At 43.1% G+C, this 21,785-nt stretch overlaps 1 protein-coding gene across 1 annotated transcript in view; it reads right to left on the bottom strand.

Moving 5' to 3' along the window:
* The window catches only part of LOC140476096 (isthmin-2-like), a 79,082-nt gene extending 57,935 nt beyond the window's left edge, over window positions 1–21,147 (bottom strand). Inside the window, exons 1-2 of the mRNA XM_072568161.1 lie at window positions 20,277–21,147; window positions 8,534–8,776 (exon numbers count right to left, since the gene is read on the bottom strand). Coding sequence (XP_072424262.1) covers window positions 8,534–8,776; window positions 20,277–20,417 — 384 coding nt within the window. The 5' untranslated portion in view covers window positions 20,418–21,147. The remainder of the gene's footprint in view (window positions 1–8,533; window positions 8,777–20,276) is intronic.
* Between the last annotated feature and the right edge of the window lie 638 nt (window positions 21,148–21,785).

The following is a 21,785-nucleotide window of genomic DNA, read 5'->3' as shown; positions in this document are numbered from 1 at the left end:
TTTGAGCTATAGGGAGAGGCTGAACAGGCTGGGGCTGTTTTCCCTGAAGCATTGGAGGCTGAGGGGTGACCTTATATAGGTTTACAAAATTATGAGGGGCATGGATAGGATAGGATAAATAGACAAAGTCTTTTCCCTGGTGTTGGGGAGTCCAGAACTAGAGGTCATAGGTTTAGAGTGAGAGGAGAAAGATATAAAAGAGACCTAAGGGGCAACGTTTACACGCAGAGGGTGGTACGTGTATGGAATGAGCTGCCAGAGGAAGTGGTGGAGGCTGGTACAATTGCAACATTTAAGAGGCGTTTGGATGGGTATATGAATAGGAAGGGTTTGGAGGGATATGGGCTGGGTGCTGGCAGGTGGGACTAGATTGGGTTGGGATATCTGGTCGGCATGGCAGGTTGGTCCGATAGGTCTGTTTCCATGCTGTACATCTGTATGACTCTAAGCCTTTCCCATTTATATGTCTTTTATGTTTTAACTGTACTTGCATCTATCACTTCCTCTGGCAATTCATTCCACATACAAACCACTCTCTGTTTGAAAATGTTGCCCCTCAGGTTCCTTTAAATCTTTCCCCCTCACCTTAAAGATATGCCCCCTGGTTTTGAACTCCCCCAACCAAGGGAAAAGACCTTGGCTATTCACCTTATCTATGCCCTCACGATTTTATAAAACTCTATAAGGCAACCCCTCAACCTCCTACACTCTAGTGAAAAAGTCTCAGACTATCTAGCCTCCCCGCACGTAACTAAAACCTTCCACTCTCAGTAACATTGTAAATCTTTTCCAAACCATCTCCAAATTAATAATTTCCTTCCTATAGCATAGCAACCAGAACCTTACACAGTACTTCCAAAAGTGGCCAATAAACATATTCACCTCCTTCTGTGATACAGAGTTAAACATATTCTGTGTGAAGAAATCAGCCTTCAGCTCAGTCTGAAAATGGCCTCCAGTTGTACATCCAGAGTCTGTGACCACTTGTTCTGGCCACACAGCTGACCCCACCCTCGCCTGCCAGGCAGGGGGGAGGGGGAAACATTATCCATGTGTTTGGTCTGTCCAGCCCTGTGAGAAGGTTCTGTTTTAATTAGAGCCCCTCCCAATTTTCCTAACACTGAATATAGGCCCAGTTGATCCTATCTCTTCTCATCCAACTGAGCCGCCATCCCTAGAAGTAGTCTGGTCAACCTTCGCTGCACTCGGTTGAACTCAGGATGGGGTCTGAACACACGTCTGCAGGCTGGACCTTTGAATTACTAGTCCAGTGACAGTGACATGCACAGTCGCCTGCACCCAGAAGGCGCAGACCCACTCCCCCTCCCCTGGAAAGTGGGCTATGGGTAACATTAGACAGAAGTGACAAAACAAAATTCCACTCAATCCTGCAGGAAATCCAATCCAAAGGATTGGTTTAAGATGATTCCCCCATCACCCACCCAGGCTGAGATTTTAGAAGAGATTGAGTTGGACTGTGCTGAACCGGACCCCACGGAAGCCTCTATATGAGGTCTGGGTCACACTGAGAGTAGGTACACAGGTAACCACTGCTTGCAAGGGGCTGGCATCCCCTATGAAATGGAGCAACTACCATCAAATGATGTTCATTTTAGAAGAGAGAACAAACAGAGTGAAAAAAAACACCACAGAAGCTTATATCCCGTCACCAAATCACCCTTGATTTAGACACTCGTAGTACTTGACACTGGTCTAGTTTCCTCAGAGCCAGCTCTCAGAGTGAACAGAACCTCTGACACTCCTGCTTATATCTGTCAGCCAGGGCTCCCTGATTTACAAGCAGGGCAGAGGTTGGGTCAGAGCAGTTTAATGGGATTGAGGTCATAGGCAGTGGGAGAGAAAGTGAAGACTGCAGATGCTGGAGATCAGAGTTGAAAGTGTGGTGCTGGAAAAGCACAACAGGTCAGGCAGCATCCCAGGAGCAATCATAGGCAGTGGGACTGATGAACAAGATGAACTCAAAGAAATGTTTGGGAAAGAGATGGGAGATGAAACTGGAAAGAGAGAAAACAGCTGGGATTAGAGAGGTGACTTTTTATTTATTCATTCATGAGATGTGCACTTTGTTAGCTGGCCCAACATTTATTTACCTGGAGCGAGGTGGGGGTAAGAGTCAACCACTTTGCAATGGGTCTCAGGAATAGCTAGAGTCAGGGAGGGTCCCAGAGGACTGGAAAATGGCAAACATGGATACTCCAGTTTAAAAAGGGAATAAGGCAAAAGATGGAAAATTACAGGCCGATTAGCCTATCCTCTATCATGGCTACAATTTTGTAGACCATTCTGTAGGATGAGATTTCTGAATACTTGGAAGTGCATGGTAAACTAGGGCAAAGTCAGCATTGTGGTTTCATCAAGGGATGGACATGCCTGACAAATCTGCTAGACTTTCTTTGAGGAATTAATGAGCCGGTTAGACAAAGGAGAGTCAATGGATGTTACCTACCTGGACTTCAAGAAAACCTTCGACAAGGTGCCGCACAGGAGGCTGCTGAGTAAGAAAAGTGCCAATAGTGTCAGAGACAAGGTGGTAGCAAGGATAGAAGCTGGACTGTCTGGCAGAAACCAGAGAGTGGGGATAAAAGGGTCTTTCTCAGGAGGGAAGCTGGTGACAAGTAGTTTCTGCAAGGACCAGTGTTAGAACCACTTTTACATTAATGATCTAGATGAACGAACCGAGGGCATTCTGGCTAAATTTGCAGATGATACAAAGATATGTAAAGGGACAGGTAGCATTGAGGAGATGGGGAGGCTGCAGAAGGATTTGGACTGGTTAGGAGAGTGGGCAAAGAAGTGGCAGATGGAGTACAACATGGGAAAATGTGAGGTCATGCACTTTGGTAAGAAGAATAGAGACATGGGCTATTTTCTAAATGGGGAGAAAATTCAGGAGTCTGAAATAGCAAGAGACTTGGGAGTTCTAGTCCAGGATTCTCTCAAGGTAAACTTACAGGTTGAGTCAGTAGTTCAGAAGGCAAATGCAATGTTGGCATTTATTTTGAGAAGACTTGAATATAAAAGCAGGGATATACTTCTAAGGCTCCATAAAGCTCTGGTCAGACCACATTTGAAATATTGTATACAGTTTTGGGCTCCATATCGCAGGAAGGATGTGCTGGCCCTGGAGCATGTTCAGAGGAGGTTCACAAGAATGGCCCCAGAATGAAAAGCTTAGCATATGAGGAACATTTGAGGACTCTGGGTCTATACTTGGGAGTTTAGAAGTATGGGAGGGAGATCCAGAATCATTAAGAGGGAAATCAGGAGGGCAAAAAGGGGACATGAGATAACTTTGACAAATATAGTTAAGGAGAATCCAAAGGGTTTTTACAAATACATTAAGGATAAAAGGGTAACTAGAGAGAGCCCCTCAAAGATCAGCAAGGCACCCTTTATGTGAAGCTGCAGGAGATGGGGAGATACTAAACGAGTATTTTGCATCAGTATTTACTGTGAAGGAGGACATGGAAGATATAAATTGTCGCGAAATAGATGGTGACATCTTGAAAAATGTCCATATTACAGAAGAGGAAGTTCTGGATATCTTGAAATGCATAAAAGTGGATAAATCCCCAGGACCTGATCAGGTGTACCCTGTGGGAAGCTAGTGAAGTGATTGCTGAGATACTTGTATCATTGATAGTCACAGGTGAGGTGCCGGAAGAATAGAGGTTGGCTAACATAGTGCCACTGTTTAAGAAAGGTGGCAAGGACAAGCCAGGGAACTATAGACTAGTGAGCCTGACGTCAGTGGTGGGCAAGTTGTGAAATAGAATCCTGAGGGACAAAATGGACATGTATTTGGAAAAGGAAGGACTGATTAGGGATAGTCAACATGGCTTTGCGCATAGGAAACCATGTCTCACAAACTTGATTGAGTTTTTTGAAGAAGTAACAAAGAGGATTGATGAGGGCAGAGTGGTAGATGTGATCTATATGGACTTCAGTAAGGCATTCGACAAGGTTCCTCATGGGAGACTGATTAACAAGGTTAGATCTCATGGAATACAGGGAGAACTAGCCACTTGGATACAGAACTGGCTCAAAGGTAGAAGACAGAAGGTGGTGCTGGACGGTTGTCTTTCAGATTGGAGGCCTGTGACCAGTGGACTGCCACAAGGATCAGTGCTGGGTCCACTACTTTTCGTCATTTTTAAAAATGATTTGGATGTGAGCTTAAGAGGTATAGTTCGTAAGTTTGCAGATGACACTACAATTGGAGGTGTAGTGGACAGCGAAGAAGATTACCTTGGATTAAAACAGTCTCTTAGTCAAATGAGCCATTGTGCTGAGAAGTGGCAACTGTAATTTAATTTAGGTAAATGTGAGGTGCTGCATTTTGGAAAAGCAAATTTTAGCAGGACGTATACACTTAATGGTAAGGTCCTGGAGAGTGCTGCTGAACAAAGAAACCTTGGAATGCAGGTTGATAGCTCCATTAAAGTGGAGTCGCAGGTAGATAGAATAATGAAGAAGACATTTGGTATGCTTTCCTTTATTGATCAGAGTATTTATTACAGGAGTTGGGAGGTCATGTTGCGGCTGTACAGAACATCGGTTAGGCCAACTTTGGAATATTGCGTGCAATTCTGGTTTCCTTCCTATCGGAAAGATGATGTGAAGCTCGAAAGGGTTCAGAAAAGATTTACAAGGATGTTGCCAGTGTTGGAGAATTTGAGCTCTAGGGAGAGATTGAATAGGCTGATGCTGTTTTCCCTGGAGCTGAGGGGTGACTTTATAGAGATTTATAAAATCATGAGGGGCATTGATAGGGTAAATAGACAAGGTCTTTTCCTGGGTTGGGGGAATATAGAACTAGAGGGGCTAGGTTTAGGATGAGATGGGAAAGATATAAAAGAGACCTACGGGGCAACATTTTCACACAGAGCGTGGTGCATGTGTGGAATGGGTTGCCAGAGGAAGTGGTGGAGGCTGGCACAATTGCAACATTTAAATGGCATCTGGATGGATATATGATTAGGAAGGATTTGGAGGGAAGTGGCAAGTGGGACAAGATTGGGTTGGGATATCTGGTCAGCATGGATGAGTTGGGCCAATGGATCTGTTTCCAAACTGAATCTTACAGAATACTGAATGGCCTGGACAGAGTGGATGCTGGAAAGACGTTTCCATTGGTAGGAGAGACTGGGACCCGAGGGCACAGCCTTAGAGTGAAGGGAAGATCTTTTAGAACGGAGATAAGAAGAAAGTTCTTCAGCCAGAGATTGGCGAATCTGTGGAATTCACTACCACTGAAGGCTGTGGAGGCCAGATCTTTGAGTATATTTAAGACAGAGATCGATAGAGACTTGATGGGCTGAATGACATAATTTCTGTTCCAGTATCTTATGGTCTTACAGTCATAAAGTCATAGTCTGAAAAACAACCCTCCACCACCACCCTGTCTTTTACCTTTGAGCCAGTTCTGTATCCAAATGGCTAGTTGTCCCTGTATTCTGTGAGATCTAACCTTGCTAATCAGTGTCCCATGGGGAACCTTGTCGAATGTCTTACTGAAGTCCATATAGATCACATGTACCGCTCTGCCCTCATCAATCCTCTTTGTTACTTCTGCAAAAAACTCAATCAAGTTTGTGAGACATGATTTCCCATGCACAAAGCCATGTTGACTATCCCTAATCAGTCCTTCCCTTTCCAAATACATGTACATCCTGTCCCTCAGGATTCCCTCCAACAACTTGCCCACCATTGACGTCAGGCTCACTGGTCAGGCTTGACCTTACCACTTTTCTTAAAGAGTGGCACCACGTTTGCCAACCTCCAGTCTTCCGGCACTTCACCTGTGACTATCAATGATACAAATATCTCAACAAGAGGCCCAGCAATCACTTCTCTAGCTTCCCACAGAGTTCTAGGGTAACCTGATCAGGTCATGGGGATTTATCTACCTTTCTGCTTTTCAAGACATCCAGCACTTCCTCCTCTGCAATATGGACATTTTGCAAGATGTCACCATCTATTTTCCTACAGTCTATCCATATCCTTTTCCATAGTAAATACTGATGCCAAATACTCGATTAGTATCTCCCTCATTTTCTGTGACTCCACACAAAGGCTGCCTTGTTGATCTTGGAAGGCCCCTATTCTCTCCCTAGTTACCCTTTTGTCCTGAATGTATTTGTAAAAACTCTTTAGATTCTCCTTAATTCTATTTGCCAAAACTATCTCATGTCCCCTTTTTGCCCTCCTGATTTCCCTCTTAAGTATACTCCTACTTTCTTTATACTCTTCTAAGGATTCACTCGATCGATCCTGTCTATACCTTACATATGCTTCTCTCTTTTTCTTAACCAAATCCTCAATTTCTTTAGTCATCCAGCAATCCCTATACCTACCAGCCTTTCCTTTCAGATAAAAACAATGACTGCAGATGCTGGAAACCAGATTCTGGATTAGTGGTGCTGGAAAATCACAGCAGTTCAGACAGCATCTGAGGAGCAGTAAAATCGACGTTTCAGGCAAAAGCCATCCTGATGAAGGGCTTTTGCCCGAAATGTCGATTTTACTGCTCCTCGGGTGCTGTCTGACCTACTGTGCTTTTACAGTACCACTAATCCAGAATCCAGCCTTTCCTTTCACCCTGACAGGAATATACTTTCTTTGGATTCTCATTATCTCATTTCTGAAGGCTTCCCATTTTCCTGCCGTCCCTTTACCTGCGAACATCTGCCTCCAATCAGTTTTTGAAAGTTCTTGTCTAAAACTGTCAAAATTGGCCTTTCTCCAATTTAGAACTTCAACTTTTAGATCTGGTCTATCCTTTTCCATCACTATTTTAAATCTAATAGAAATATGGTCGCTGGCCCCAAAGTGCTCCCCCGCTGACACATCAGTCACTTGCCCAGGAGTAGGTCATTATTTCCCAAGAGTAGGTCAGGTTTTGCACCTTCTGTAGTGGGTCCATCCACATACTGAAACAGAAAATTTTCTTGTACACATTTAACAAATTCCTTTCCATCTAAACCCTTAACGCTGTGGCAGTCCCAGTCTATGTTTGGAAAGTTAAAATCCCCGACAATAACCACCCTATTATTCTTACAGATAACTGAGATATCCTTACAAGTTTGTTTCTCAATTTCCCTCTGACCAATAGGAAGTCTATAATACAATCCCAATCAGGTGATCATCCCTTTCCAATTTCTCAGTTCCACCCAAATAACTTCCCTGGATTTATTTCCATATCCTATCTCAGCACAGCTGTAATGCTATCCCTTATCAAAAGTGCCACTCCCCCTCCTCTCTTGCCTCCCTTTCTATCCTTCCTGTAGCATTTGTATCCTGGAACATTAAGCTGCCAGTCCTGCCCATCCCTGAGCCACATTTCTGTAATTGCTATGATATCCCAGTCCCATGTTCCTTTAGTCTTATAGTTTTAGGGTCTGGACTTGCTGTAGGCCAGACCAGGTTAGGATGGCAGATTCCTGACTTTTAATGAACATTAGTGAACCAGAGGGTTTTTATAGAGCTTACAGGTCTTTTGAAAATTCTGGATCTTGTGTCATTGAATTCAAATTTCACCATCTGCCACGGTGGATTTCAAACCCATGTCCCAAGATCATTGGCTTTGGATTACTATTGTAGTGATGACCACCTGATGAAGAAACAGCAGTCCGAAAGCTAGTGCTTCCAATTAAACCTGTTGGACTATAACCTGGTGTTGTGTGATATTTAACTATTGTAGTGATATTATTACTTCACCGGCACCCTTCCCAAGAATCTGGTGAAAGTGGGAGAAATAGAGTCAATTGAACACATGGTCTCTCTAGCTTGGCATTTGTAGACTCTTTTCATTCGATGATGAAAGTGAGAGGAAAGAGTGTTAATGAAACAATGATAGAGGAAAGAAGCTGGACATTGTTCCTGAGAAAGAACTCAAAATGTAGATGTTTTCAGAAAAGGACAATGTGGCCATGTGGTGCTTGGCACAATCCAGTTGGACTAGTGATTAAGTCTTCAAGGCTGGAGAAGAGGATGGAAAAAAAAGAAAGGTGAAGAAGATGACAAAATCATAGAAGTATTGATCATGCAAAGAAGTAGGACAGATTCTCCTTTGATCAAATTATTTGGTATTAGTCCAATGCAAAAGAGATTGAATCAGGCTGACTCCAGTATTCAATCATCTGCAGATTAATGCTGCAGCAATGAATTACATCACATCATTTGATCTTCATTGAACAATGGGTTTGGGAGTCTTGAAATCATTTTAATCACAAGTAGAACAAACATGGAACAAGATGATGCCCAACAAAAACAGGTGACAGTGTACCGATTCAAGTAGTTGGATGAATATGTGGTTGGGTTGGCTGAATTTCCAGAAATGTATTCAATAATGTGTGGGAATCAGAGATGGTGTAGATCATTCCCTCAAGAGATTTGAATGGATGAAGAAGGGTGCATGTTAGAGCAGGTTGCTCAAAATTGTAAAAGGAAGGGGACTTCTCTTTTCCCCAAGCTCTGCTATTATTTACAAGTCATTAATTGTTTCTCTCACCTGAATATTTGGGTTCTGAGCATTAAGATCTGCATTTGTCAGGTCAGGGAAATTCTTCAGGTCCAGGACGAAAGGATCCACTTCCTCCAAGTTGGACCCAAAGTTTGGCTGTGCCTGAGTGCCCTGCGTCTGTTGAGGTGACCACCGCTGCTTGTGGTGTTGCTGGCTGTTCTGCTTCCAACTCTCCAGCTTGTTGTTTTCCTCGGGCCTCTGAGTCGACCTCAGCATTGGTTGGCTTTTGACCTTTGGAACAAAGCAGCAAGATTCAGTCACAGGATGTAACAGTAATAGTTGCCTCAGGCATGTTTGTAGAGTGAAAGAAATGCTTTGTTGGTTTATGTTCGACTCCCTCAATCTGTAGAAGGTGTTAACTGTTGCTGTGATATTATTTGAAACAATCTCTGTCCAGAGCCAAGAGCCTGTTCAGGGCCTGGCCTTGCAAAGCTGACTTTACTCACCTAGCAGTGGTAGACCGTGCTTATCCTGAACTAAATTACACTCTTCCTTTGAAATAGTGTACAATTTATTATGTGTCTGTTCTATTAATTAATTCTGTTGGATTGAACAGGGCAGGTGACTGAGGCAAGTCGGGGAGCACTTTAGGGCCAGCTGCCATAATTCTATTAGATTTAAAATAGTGATGGAAAGGATAGACCAAATATAACATTTGAAGTTCTAAATTGGAGAAAGGCCAATTTTGATGGGTTTAGGAAAGAACTTTCAAAAGCTGCTTAGGGGCAGATGTTCGCAGGTAAAGGGACAGCTGGAAAATTGGAAGCCTTCAGAAATTAGATAACGAGAATCCAGAGAAAGTGTATTCCTGTCAGGGTGAAAGGAAAGGCTGGTAGGTATAGGGAATGCTGGATGGCTAAAGAAATTGAGGGTTTGGTTAAGAAAAAGAAAGAAGCAAATGTCAGGTATAGACAGGATAGATCGAGTGAATCCTTAGAAGAGTATAAAGGCAATAGGAGTATACTTAAGAGGGAAATCAGGAGGGCAAAAAAAGGGACATGAGATAGCTTTGGCAAATAGAATTAAGGAGAATCCAAAGGGTTTTACAAATACATTAAGGACAAAAGGGTAATAGGGAGAGAATAGAGCCCCTCAAAGATAAGCAAGGCGGCCTTTGTGTGGAGCTGCAGAAAATGGAGAAGATACTAAATGAGTATTTGGCATCAGTATTTACTGTGGAAAAGGATATGGAAGATATAGAATGTACGGAGGAAGATAGTGACACCTTGAAAAATGTCCATTTACAGAGGAGGAAGTGCTGATGTCTTGAAATGCATAAAGGTGGATAACTCCCCAGGACCTGATCAGATGTAGCCTAGAACTCTGTGGGAAGCTAGAGAAGTGATTGCTGGCCTCTTGCTGAGATATTTTTATCATCAATAGTCACAGGTGAGGTGCCGGAAGTCTGGAGGTTGGGTAACGTGGTGCCACTCTTTAAGGGTAGTAAGGACAAGCCTTAATGGACCAGTGAGCCAACGTCGGTGGTAGGCAAGTTGTTGGAGGGAATCCTGAGGGACAGGATGTACATGTATTTGGAAAGGCAAGGACTGATTATGGATAGTCAACATGGCTTTGTGCGTGGGAAATCATGTCTCACAAACTTGATTGAGTTTTTTGAAGAAGTAACAAAGAGGATTGATGAGGGCAGAGCAGTAGATGTAATCCAAATGGACTTCAGTAAGGTGTTCAACAGGGTTCCCCATGGGAGACTGGTTAGCAAGGTTAGATCTCACGGAATACAGGGAGAACTAGCCATTTGGATACAGAACTGGCTCAAAGGTAGAAGACAGAGGGTGGTGGTGGACAGTTGTTTTTCAGACTGGAGGCCTGTGACCAGTGGAGTGCCACAAGGATTGGTGCTGGGTCCTCTACTTGTTGTCATTTATGTAAATAATTTGAATGTGAGCATAAGAGGTATGGTTAGAAAATTTGCAGATAAAGGTGTGATGGACAGCGAAGAAGGTTACCTCAGATTACAATGGGATCTTGATCAGATGGGCCAATGGGCTGAGAAGTGGCAGATGAAGTTTAATTCAGATAAATGCGAGGTGCTGCATTTTGGGAAAGCAAATCTTAGCAGGGTTTATACACTTAATGGTAAGGTCCTAGAGAGTGTTGCTGAACAAAGAATCCTTGGAGTGCAGTTCATAGCTCCTTGAAAGTGGAGTCGCAGGTAGATAGGATAGTGAAGGAGGAGTTTGGTATGCTTTCTTTTATTGGTCAGAGTATTGAGTACAGGAGTTGGGAGGTCATGTTGCGGCTGTACAGGTCATTGGTTAGGCCACTATTGGAATATTGTGTGCATTTCTGGTCTCCTTCCTACCGGAAAGATGTTGTGAAATTTGAAAGGGTTCAGAAAAGATTTTGCCAGGGTTGCCAAGGATGCTGCCAGGGTTGGAGGATTTGAGCTATAAGGAGAGGCTGAACAGGCTGGGCCTGTTTTCCCTGAAGCATTGGAGGCTGAGGGGTGAACGTATAGAGGTTTACAAAATCATGAGGGGCATGGATAGAGTAAGTAGGCAAACTCTTTTCCCTGGGGTCAGGGAGTCCAGAACTAGAAGTCATAGATTTTGGGTGAGAGGGGGAAGATATAAAAGAGACCTAAGGAGCAACTTTTCATGCAGAGGGTGGTACGTGTATGGAATGAGCTGCCAGAGAAAGTGGTGGAGGCTGGTACAATTGCAACATTTAAGAGGCATTTGGATGGGTAGTTGAATAGGAAGGTTTTGGAGGGATATGGGCCAAGTGCTGGCAGGTGGGACTAGATTGGGTTGGGATAACTGGTTGGCGTGGATGGGTTGGACCGAAGGGTCTGTTTCCATGCTGTACATCTCTATGACTCTATGAACAGACATATAATGTTGCGGTAATGTTATGTGCTTTATATCTTTCCACATTTCAACCTGATATCCCAGAAAAATCACTTTAATCTGGAATGACAGAGGCATGCTATCTGCTTTCTCAATGAAGGCTTTTAAATCTGCCAAACAAATTTCAATTTGTGGGACCCACTATGAAATAATGAACTCATGGACCTCACAAGATATGTTAGTATCCAATGAATGGAAGGATTGTATTTATTAAATGCTAAAGGGCTGAGGTATTGCCCCCAGTTAGAAACCATTTTATAATGACAACAATGCCTTCTGCGCAATTCTGCTGTTAAACTTTGTTATTTTGTGGATTCAAACAAATGCAAGGTTACTGGGAGTTTGAGCGCTATTTGTGCTATTTGGAATGTATCTCCATATGTTGGGTTTTAGGGTATTAAAAAACAAAAGTTGGGATAAGAGGTTTTTTTTATGGATTGTAATCTGTAACTAACAGAGTGCTACAGGGAACAGTACTGGGGCTATAATTATTTACAATGTGTATTAATGACTTGGATGAGGAATGTGAATATATTATAGCCAAGTTTGTGGATGACACACAAAAATAGGTGGGGAAGCAAGTGGTGAAGATGACACAAAGAGTCCAAAGAGAAATACAGACAGATTCAGCCACTGGTGGAAAACTTGGCAGATGGAATATAATTTGGGCGAATGTGAATTTATGCACTTTGGCAATAAGAACAGGGGAGCTGAATTTTATTTAAATGGAGAAAGCTACTGAATAGAGGGCTGTGGGAGTCCTCGTACGTAAATCACAAAAAGCTAGTATTCAAGTTCAGTAGGTAATAAAGAAGGCAAATGGAATATTGGCCTTTATTTCAAAGGGAATGGAAGTTAAAAATAAGGAAGCCTAGCAAAAACTACACAAGGCACTATACAAGTCAGACCACAACTGGAATACTGTGAACAGTTTTGGGCTCTTTAACTAATGAAAGATGTACTGGCATTGGAAACAGCCCACAGAAGGTTCAATCGACTGATACCAGCTATGGAGAGGCTGTCTGATGAGGAGAGGTTGAGGAGTTCACAGCTGTACTTTTAGAAATGTATAAGAATGAGAGGCGACCTTTTTGAAACATACAGAATTCTAAGAGGACTTGAAAGGATAGATACAGAAAGGTTGTTTCCCCTTGTGGGACAGTCTAGGACCAGAGAGCATCATCTCAGCGTAAGGAACTATATATTTAGGTCAGCGATGAGGAGGCATTTCTTCTCTCAGGGTTGTGAATTTAAAGAATTCTTTACCATTAAGGGATGTTGAGGCTGGGCCAATATATTCAAGGCTGAGATAGACATTTTTATTCAGTAAAGGAATCAAAAGTTGTGGGGAAAATGCAAGAAAGTGAAAGATTATCTGATCAGTCAGTATCTCATTGAATGGTAGAGTATTCTCGATGAGCTGATTGGCTTATGTCTCTTATGTCTTATGGTCTTAAAGCCTGAACTAAACATTGTTCAATTTAAGTTGAAATCTATCAGCCTTTAAAATAGAAAGGTAGATCCTTAATACAAAAAAGTATCTATTTTCTTTAAAAACAATTTACAGACAATTGCTGAAAAGAGAAATTTTGTCAAAGCTTTTTGTCATGTACTCACGAGGACAAATGCAGGAATGCCAAATTTCAAACAAGCTGTTGTGTTTAGTTGGAATTTGGCATTCTTGTTTTTGTTATGATGGGTGCAAGATGAAAAGCTTCAGCAACATGTCTCTCTTTTCAGAACTACTTAAATTCTGTACTACCACTGAACTTAGAGGTTTTTGAATGCAGAAATACCTCAAATTGCCTTGTAAAGCATGGAAATAGACATCAAACAGAAGATGAAAGGGTTCAAATATGGTGAAAGATTGCATACATCTGGCTAGTATTTAAGAAACTGCCTTTTCTTTTACTTACATTTACTCTACTTTTCTGAAACACTGAACTATTCATCTCAGGAGTTTTTATTTTAAAAACCTCATTTAAATATACGCAAACAACATGTCAGACAACTCTCAACACTCTCGAAAGACTCAAAAAAATCGTACTGAAACAATGTCTCCCACTTTTGACACCCAACATAGAAATATAAATAAAACTTTAAGAACCTATATGTTCTGTCCACATTACAGCCCAGGTTTCCAAACGACAACATGTTGTGATCCTCCATCACAAAGTGCTTGAGATTTAAATAATCTGATAGGATAGATAGGAAGAAGTAAGTGATTGGTTCTGGTGGGCAGATGAGAATATGAAATTGCATAATTTTAGAATTCCAGCAAGGCTGTTTGAGGTGGGGGGGGGGGGGGGGGGTGATGTCAGAATGCATTCAACACAAAGGACAATGTAAATTTAGAACTCAAGGAAGTATGGATTAATTGAATAACTAATATTGGTTGATTCTTGTTGAACGAGGATATTAAGGGAAATGGAACCAAAGCAGCAAAGATATAATCAGAAACAAAAGCAGAAATTGCTGGAAAAACTCAAGTCTGGCAGCATCTGTGGAGAGAAATCAGAGTTAATATTTTAGGTCCAGTGATCCTTCTTCAGAAAACTGAGGACTATCTTTGGAGACAAAAGAGAAGGCACAGACTTTGTAAACTGTCAGAATGACAGCATTGCCAAGATAAATTCAGTGAAGGGCAACTTCCCAACCCACAGAATAAATGTTTTTGTTCTCTCTCTGTTTCAGTCTAATGTATGTCTTCTTTTCCTTGCTTTTTATATTTTTTGCGGTTTCCTGTGGTACGATTCTCAGCAGACGAGTATAGCATTAACATTCCTTCACAGTGACCAACTACAGAGACAAATCCTGAAGAATGGACCAAATACAGGGCACTGACATCAATTCATGGGAATTTTCCAGGGAGTGGCTTGATCTCCCATGAGTGTGCCTCTTGAGACTAGGCCTTAGCCATGAGAATAAAATAGGAACCGCATCAGGTCATCCAGTCCATGATCCATATTCAGTAAGGCTACCTTCTGCCTCAATGTTATTTTCATGTCCTAACTCCACACTTCATGACTCCCTTTAACAGCACAAAACTGTCAATCTCCTGACTTGCAGAAATTCAAAAGATGGCAATCCATGAATAATATTCCTGAAGGTAAGTCATATCATATCTCTCCACAGATGCTGGATTAGTGGTGCTGGAAGAGCACAGCAGTTCTGGCAGAATCCAAGGAACTTCGAAATCGACGTTTCGGGCAAAAGCCCTTCATCAGGAATAAAGGCACTACTAATCCAGAATCTGGTTTCCAGCGTCTGCAGTCATTGTTTTTACCTCGTTGATTTTAACCCTATTGCGAATCCTCTTGCAAGGATTCCTGCCTTGAAGAAGTTTTCCTCCCCTCTCGTCACAAGAATCTCAGGGAGTCCCTCTCCCACTGCAACTCCCAGGTCATTTCCTCTGCCCTGAAGCTCTTCAACTATGTCGTGAAACAAACTCGCTACCACAGCCACATTTGCTTCCTCAGTGCCTGCCTCCGTAACCAACTTATCCCACATGGACTCTACACTACTTTCTCCACACCCCCACCCTCCTCTAGTATATGCCTCCACACTTCAGGCTCACTGCCTTTATTCCTGATGAAGAGCTTTTGCCCGAAACATTGATTTCGAAGCTCCTTGGATGCTGCCTGAACTGCTGTGCTTTTCCAGCACCACTAATCCAGAATCTGATTTCCAGCGTCTGCAGTCATTGTTTTTACCTCCACAAATGCTGCCAGACTGGCTGAGCTTCTCTAGCTTCTTCTGCATTTGACGGAGAATCCGTGTCTCACTGGGGTGGAGAATTCCAAAGATTCACAGCCTCATTTCAGTCCTAAACGATCAAGGTATATCCCTAAGGACTAAATTGTCCAGCCAGAGGAAACAATCTCTTAACATTTATCGTATCATCAAACCCTCTCAGAAACTTAATATCTTTCAGTGGGATTACCCCTCAATCTTCAAAACTTCAGAGAATAAGGGCCTATTAAATAAAGCCATGATTTCAACTTAATTCATCGGTGGATTTTCCTTCGTGTGCGGGGGAGTTTGCAAGTTTAGTTACTGGGCTGTGCAGTGAAGTTGACTGTTTAAGACCAGTTCTGCCCATTGGTTATCTTCATAAATGCTCATTCAAAAGAGCCGGGAGCAGAAAAGTTTCTTTAAACCAGCAAGAGCTTATGATGTGGAGTGTGCTGCCTGAAATAGCAATTTCAACAGTAATTTTCCAAAAGGAATTGGAGAAGTGGTTCTAAATAGAATAGCTCACAGGGTTATGAGCAAGTGGACTGATTTGAAAGTGCTTTCAGAGGCATAATGGGCTGATAGGCCTCATTCTGTGCTGCATAATCCAATGAGGCCGGCCTTGTATCAGAGGAGTTCATTGCCCCTTGTGAAAGAGCCTATGTGGATTACTATGAATTTCTGGAATGTCGAGATGGGGGTGATATTGTGGTAATATCACTGGCCTAATAATTCAGGGACATGGGTTTGAATCTCACCAAGGCAGGTGGTGATAATGTGAATTCAACAAAAGTCTGAAATTGAAAGCTGGCCTAATGACCTCTTGTCGATGGTTAAAACCCACTAATGTTCTTTAGGAAAGGAACGTGCCATCTTCACTTGGTCTAGCCGACACACGACTCCAGACCTGGAGCAATGTGGATAACTCTGAACTACCATCTGAGCAATAAATACCGGCTCAGTCAGAAATGCCTGCAATCCATGAACAAAATTGAAAATACAAAGGCATTCTGTAACTCCCAGGAAGATGAGCTGGTGGGGTTGCCAACCCTCCAGTTTTGCCCTGGAGTTTGCAATGATTGAAGATTCATTCAAATAGTTTTCGTTGCGCTGTGAACATTTTGTTTTGTTAGAAAAGTTACAAAATATTGGCAAACTGCAGCAGGAAGGCACAGTGGGTGAAGACTGTTTAACCAGCTGAGGTAGTTAAGGAGAGTGGGTCAAGTCACACAATGAAACCTATCAACCAGAGTTGACAACTTAATGAGTGAATGTAGTCGAATTGATCTTCTGATTTACTTCCTGGCAAAAATAAGGTCAGAGCACTGACCCAGTTTGTAACTGCCCAAGTTGAAGGGTCATGTTGACGAAATAAAGTACGAGTCATTGCTGGAAAAGGCACCATCTTCAGGGCAGCAGCTGTCAAAGCGACCCAGTCTTAAGGGCTCTTTGCCTGAAACTCATTCCACATCCAAAATACTGTCACCACTGACAATACCCTGATATGATTGTACTCCCTTATAGCGGTAATGTGTTCATCAAGCAACAATATGCTCTTGGTCTGCCCACTTCCAGGTGAAGGAAAGCGGTGAAAGAATAAATTTACCATCTTCCAGCACCTTACTCATTCTCAGAATCTTAAGAAGCTACTGTTGAAGGCTTGTAACTTCAGAAGCCCTGCAACTCTTCATGATCTCTATCCTTCTCCAGTTCTGGCCTCTTGTGCAGCCCCAATTTTCATGAGGCCTCAGCTCTTTTCTCAGCATCTACGGTTTTAATTCTCTCTTCTACATTGATACCCCTTGAATCCTACGTCCCACCGGTCTCATGTAGCACGGTGTCAGGTTTTGATTGCTAACCTTTGGACATTTTGCTACATTAAAGGTGGTGTATAAATTGTTGCTGTTAAGCAGGAAGTGAGATAGCAAATCTATGCAGCCTCCTGCAGTCCCTTATAAACAGCAATGAGATGATGACCAAGTCATCAGGATTTTGTGGGGCTTGGGGGAGGGAGGAGGGGGGAGTGAAGGGAGAGAGAGGTGGGAGAGAGAGAGAGGATATCAAGTTTTGATATCAATATATCAACAAAGAAAGAAACAAATCAACATTAAGAAGAGAGAGTTCAGTGGGTGCTGGATTCTGGAGACTCAGTATGTTATCTCTGCCATCTCACAATTGCTGCAGTGAAGTTCAGGACCCCCACATGACCACCAGCATGGTCCTAGTCTTACAGCATCTTTCACAGTAACATTCCACCCAGTGTGTCCACATCACTGTCACAGAGAAAGAGAGAAAATCAACGAGTGGACTGCAGTGGGGTTGGCTAGAAGGAGTGAGAGAGTGGGGGAGAGAGAGTCAGAGTGTGTGTGTGTATATGGGGAAGAGAATGGGATTTTTGGAAAGGGAGTGGGCGGGGAGAGAAAGGGAGTAGAGAGAATCGGATGGATAGAGTAAGGGGGGAAAGAGAGAAAGAGAGTCAAGAGAGAGTCAAAAGAGAGTGGGGAGAGGGAGAAAGCAAGATGGGGAAGGAATTGTAAGGGGAGACACAGAGGGAGAGTGGGGGTGGTAGGAAAGGAAGAGCGAATGAAGAGAAAAAGAGAGTAGAGAGGGTGAGAGAAAAGGGGCAAGGGGAAGGAATGGAGAGGAGAAAGTATCTAGTAAATAGAGAGAAAAAAACAAATATAGCGTTGAGCATAGAGTTAGAGGAAAAAAAAGTAAACAAGAGGAGAGGGGAAAGGAGAGAGTAGATGCACACACTGGGATCTGGAGCAGAAAGTGTAACTCAACCGTCCCCTCCCAAATCCACTATTACTGAAACTATGCTGAGAACAGAATAAACGACAGGTCAAGTTACAGGGCTGAATTCCTCCAAGTATGATGTTGAGATGTTAATGTTGGATTGGGGTGGACGAAGTCAGAAGTCAATGTTAGTGACGTTCACCTGACGAAGAGGCAATGCTACAAAAGCTTGTGATTTCAATAAATCTGTTGGACTATAACCTGGTGTCATGTGACTTCTGACTTCCTCCGAGTAGGACAGGCTTGCACTTTTCAATAGAAGGAATTATGATAGTTATTCATAAAACAAATAAGTAAAATGCCCAATAGCTTGACTTTGATTTTGTGTGGGTTTTAATATCAGAGCTACCAGCAGTGAGACATTACTCATGAATAAGACTTCAAAAACAGAGACAAACCAGAGCTATGCCCATCAGAGTTTGAGTGTTTCACCTACAATCAGGAACAGATGAGATCTGAAGAAATCCTCATCATTGGATCAAATCAAAAGCACATCACAGAACAACAGAAACAGTGCTCATTGCAATACATTGAAAATCAATGATGAGAGCTTGTGAAAGACATCAATCATTCTGTGAAAGTGTGGGGGGAGGTAGGGTTTGGTCATAAAAATACTTCTGAAAGCAGGCCATCTGGTGAACACGTTTAGTTTGAACTTCTTAGGCCTTACTGGAATTACACACAATTTGAAGAGGAATGAGTACGACCACAAGGGTCCATATTAACCAGAATCTCTCCATTGGGACCCCTACTAACCAGAGTCTCCTCACCATGAGAAATGTCACACAATCTCTTCTGACTGAAAGGCAAGTGTTTGAGGAGCAGTTCCTGGGATTTCTTGAGGGAATTTTGGAGCCGGAACCCCTCCCCACTACACACAAAAACAAACGATCAAAGCCCCTTACTTAGCTCATGCAGAATGACAGTCTGCCTATAGTCTAGGAGGGGTGGAGGGAGCTTTGGCTGCAGCAATAGTTTGGAGTTTGAGTCCTTGGCACAAAGCCCTGCCCGCTGACTATTGGGGGGGGGGGGGGGGGGTGTGAGTGCGTATGTGTGTCTCATCCCAGGACAAACAGTCTGTCCCTCTGGGGTATATGAAACCTTCCTGGGCCTCTGACTTTGAAATGTTATGAAGGGAAGGGACTGTAAATGTTTACAGGTGCAATACCTCAGAGAAATTGAAGGTTTCACTACATTTTTAAAGCACATGGGCAAAGTTATATATATTTTTTTAAAATGAGTCTGAAGCAAAATTGACCCCAACATATAAACCCCACTCTCCCCAATGACCAAACCAAAACCCTCTCCCTGGGTGACCTGAACTGTAACTCAATGAAGTCAAACTCTCCTGTAGCTCAAAGTTATTAAAAGGGGCGTATGCAGCAAGCGGTAACTCAGAGTGTTAGAGAACTACAGCACAGCAGGTTTGAACTGTGAGCCAGTGGCAATACAACTCTGGGCTCCTGTCAGCCCAGCCTGAGTTTAGGCACCAGCTCGTATCCCAGCCCTAATCCCGGGAGAGGAGCGGAGAAGAGGGTTTCAGACTGAACTACATACAGTTTTGATTTAAAAAAACTCTTAAGACTTAATACAGGAAACAGGGAGCAGGTTTCCTTGTTTAACTGCAAGAAGCTGTAAATATTCAAACTTGGGCAAGAACATGCACAGAGTCACAGGCACACGAACAAGATACATATACAGATAGCACACATACAAACACAGACACAAATACAAGGGACACACAAATACATACAGACAAATACAGACAGCCACATACAAACAGACACAAATACAGTGCAACACATCATTACAGGCAAATTACAGATAAGCATGTATAAATTCACACATCGAGACACAAACACAGATAGACATGCACAAATACACACAGAGACAAATGCAAACAGGCACACAGACATGTACATAAACAGACACACATATAGACAGGCACACACAAGTAGGTGGAGTGGCTATGCTAAACTACCCATAATGTTCAGGGATGAGTAGGTTAGTGTATTAGCATAGGAATGCAGGGTTACAGGGACAGGGTAGGGAGATGGGTCTGAGTGAGATGCTCTTCGGAGGATCGGCATGGACTTGTTGGGCCGAATGACCTGTTTCCACACTGTAGGGATTCTTTGAAATATATAACACACAAACCCAGCGCAGAAAGGCAAACAAATAATGTACCTTCATAATACAGATCCCACTTTCTACTGATATAACTGCTCAGCTTTCAAGTATTTACCTTGCTCCATCTCTCTGGACGTTTTTATTTTTTTTAAAAAAAGCTAATATGATTTAAAATCAATCCAAGGACACCGACTCACCTCGCCTCCCGTGCTGCTACTGCTCGTTCCCTGCTGACTGCTCGGCTGCAGTTTGCCGGTTGGCAGTGCCTGGAGCAAGACGAAGAAAGTGGTGAGAGAGATGAGGGCCAGGAACTGAAAGGTCTCTCTGATCAGCCGCATCACCTCGCCGTGTGTCTCAACGTGTTTATGTGAAATAACCTTTGGAGAGTGGAGCTGGGGGAGGGAGGGAATCTGGAAATTGTTCTGTTTTTCCGGAATGTGCACGTCTCCCGCTCAGATAAGCTTCAGTTTCTCTACAAGTCGCTGCTGGAGTCACTCCAAGTCTACACAGTCGGTGTTCAGGATAAATGTGATCTTCGCCTCCCCCCCACCCCTCCAAACTCTCTTCCCTCAAACCCTCCCTCAGCTGCAGTCCAATGTCCTTCCACTAAATACCTTTTCCAACCTTTAGTCTAGCTCCCATCTAAAACTGACCCTATCTGCATCGAGACGGGGGGAATATCCAAGATACAAGTATATATTTTTACAAAAGTTTGAATTTTTCAAACGAATCCCGTTCTCTTTCGTCTGAAGCGTCCTTTCTGCTTAGTCTCTTGTGTGCTAGCGTTGATGTCAGTGTTGTTCCTCAGTCTGTGTGTGTGTGTGTGTGTGTGTCTCTCTCTCTCTCTCTCTCTCTCAGTACATTTATATTTTCCCTGCTCTGTTCCCCGAAGCTTCAGTCGACTCTGGAGACTATAAAAGCCCGAAACACCCAAGACGTCAACAGTTTCAGTGACGTGTGGGTTGATTTGGAGGTGGGAGAGAATAATAAAGTACATTGAAGGGAGAGGAGTTAGAGAGGCGGGAGGTGGGAGACAAGAGGTGATAATCCCCGAGTTAGGGACGGCCTGGAAGTGTTGGCAAACTTTAGACAAATTGGGAGCAACGAGTAGGAGTCACACAAGGAGCGTGGGAAGCGGTGAACAGATGGGGGAATTAGAGAGAGAGAGTTTAGAGAGAGGCTGGAGAGGCTTAAGGTCAGAGGTAACAAGGTGGAGAAGGATTGAATTGGAAGTAACGGCAGATATTCAGGTCAGAGAGAAGCAGACGGTGGTGGGTTGGGGGGCGGGGGAAGGGAGAGCGAGCAAAAATAAGATGAGCCATGTTGGGAGAGTAAAGGACAAGGTCCAAGACATGTGAATAATTAGCACTAGAGCTAAAGTACAGTGCACTCACCGACAGAATAGGTGCAACAACAAAGGGGACTGTAGCCAGGGAGGGGATGAAAGAGAAACTAGACTGGGTTGCAGAGCATGGACGCATCAAAATTTTGGCAATGGATTGAGGTTGCGAGTGGTGAAGAAAATCAACCAGGAGATCGGAGGTAGATTCTAATGAGCATGGTCGATTGTGCCTCACAAATCTTATTGAGTTCTTTGAGAAGGTGACCAAACAGGTGGCTGAGGGGAAAAGCAGTTGATGTGGTGTATACAGATTTCAGTTAGGCATTCGATAAGATTCCCCACAGTAGGCTACTGCACAAAATAC

This window comes from Chiloscyllium punctatum, chromosome 4, assembly GCF_047496795.1.
Source record: "Chiloscyllium punctatum isolate Juve2018m chromosome 4, sChiPun1.3, whole genome shotgun sequence".
NCBI classification, from domain to species: Eukaryota; Metazoa; Chordata; class Chondrichthyes; order Orectolobiformes; family Hemiscylliidae; genus Chiloscyllium; species Chiloscyllium punctatum.
This window is presented reverse-complemented; position numbering and strand designations above follow the sequence as displayed.